This window comes from Bison bison, unplaced genomic scaffold (assembly GCF_000754665.1).
Source record: "Bison bison bison isolate TAMUID 2011002044 unplaced genomic scaffold, Bison_UMD1.0 scf7180017864492, whole genome shotgun sequence".
NCBI lineage: Eukaryota > Metazoa > Chordata > Mammalia > Artiodactyla > Bovidae > Bison > Bison bison.
This window is the reverse complement of record NW_011495051.1, coordinates 8,896,001-8,897,790: the sequence shown is the minus strand read 5'-3', so window position 1 is coordinate 8,897,790 and position 1,790 is coordinate 8,896,001. Positions and strand designations below refer to the sequence as shown.

Sequence of the window (1,790 nt, the reverse complement as noted above, 5' to 3'; positions counted from 1 at the left end):
GTGTAATCTTTAGCAGTGCTGTGTACATGAACACCATCTTTGTAGTCAACAACACATTAGATCATGTACACTTAAACAATATTGATTGAAATTTAAAGTCCACCAAAGTCAAAGATATGAAAAATATATATACTAAATGACTTCTTAAAAAAAACTCTGATACTTCAATAATCCCCTATTTCATAAAGGAGAGAAGACAGAAAAACAAAGGATGATAAAACTCTGAGTATCATGTAAAATGAGTTCTGATTATGAACATTCACCTTTAATTTAGAACAAGTGGGCTGTCTTTAACTGAGACCATGGATGTATTACCTCTAATATCCTTCCTCCCTTTCACTTTTCATGAAGCTTTATAATGAACATAGGAGACTATAGACAGAAGTGAATAACACAGAAACCAACAGGAAACAATTCTAAGAATATGTCACACTGAGAAATATTGCTGAAGGAACTGGGATGTATAATCTGAGAAATGAATTGCTTGAGTCCAAAATATGGACACACTACTGCATGACCATTTATGTATTTATATTTTTCCAGTCCTCTTTCCTTCTTCCAAAGGTGTCCAAGCTACACAGAACTGGAAATCTAACAAGTGTCTCAGAATTCTTCCTCCAGGGCCTCTCAGATGATCCAGAACTGCAGCCTTTGCTCTTTACCCTCTTCCTGTCCATGTACCTGGTCACCATGCTGGGGAACCTGCTCATCATCCTGGCCGTCACCTCTGACCCCCACCTCCACACCCCCATGTACTTCTTCCTCTCCAACCTCTCCTTGGCTGACATTGGCTTCATCTCCACCACGGTCCCCAAGATGATTGTGAACATCCAAACTCACGGCAGAGTCATCTCCTATGCAGGCTGCCTGACACAGATGTCTATTTTTATCCTTTTTGGATGTATGGATGGTATGCTGCTGTCTGTGATGTCCTATGACAGGTTTGTGGCCATCTGTCACCCACTGCACTACCCGGTCATCATGAACCCACACCTCTGTTGCTCCTTAGTTTTGGTGTCTTTTTTTGGTAGCCTTATGGACTCCCAGGTACACAATCTGATTATGCTGCAACTTACCTGCTTTAAAGATGTAGAAATTTCTAATTTCTTCTGTGACCCTTCTCTGCTCCTCAAGCTTGCCTGTTCTGACATTTTCACCAAAAATATTGTCATATATTTTATTGGTGCCATTTTTGCTTTTCTCCCTTTCTCAGGAATCTTTTACTCTTACTATAAAATTCTTTCCTCCATTTTGAGAGTCCGGTCATCAGGTGGGAGGTATAAAGCCTTCTCCACCTGTGGCTCTCACCTGGCAGTTGTTTGCTTATTTTATGGAACAGGCCTTGGTGTGTACCTCAGCTCAGCCATCTCACAATCTCCCAGGAAGGATGCAGTAGCTTCAGTGGTGTACACTGTCATCACCCCCATGCTGAACCCCTTCATCTACAGCCTGAGGAACAGAGACTTCAAAAGGGCCTTTTGCAGGTTCCTCAACAAAACAATCTAACCTCCATTTGGAGTGTAGATTGGAAAATGTAGCAAAATTAACATCTAGATCTGAAAATTCTACCTCCCTCATGACATTAGTTGTAGCTCTTAGGGCCTTCTTGCCTCTCCTTGTTTTACACCTGAATATTGCTTCTTTGGATATGTTTTTGATGGGGCTGGGAGGGTCTTCTGGGATTCTGCAGATGTCAGAACTACTGTGACTAAATCTTATTATACCCAAGGAGGAATCTCTAGTTTATTATTATTATTATTATTGTTATTCATTATTGTGGTGACCCACAC

General features: G+C 40.8%; 1 protein-coding gene across 1 annotated transcript; it reads left to right on the top strand.

Moving 5' to 3' along the window:
- The first annotated feature begins 523 nt into the window (after positions 1-523).
- LOC104979854 (olfactory receptor 7E24-like) lies at positions 524-1,506 on the top strand. Its single transcript, XM_010828403.1, is given in 2 exon segments — positions 524-581; positions 584-1,506. Coding segments are annotated over 2 exon segments (981 nt in total).
- The last annotated feature ends 284 nt before the right edge of the window (positions 1,507-1,790 follow it).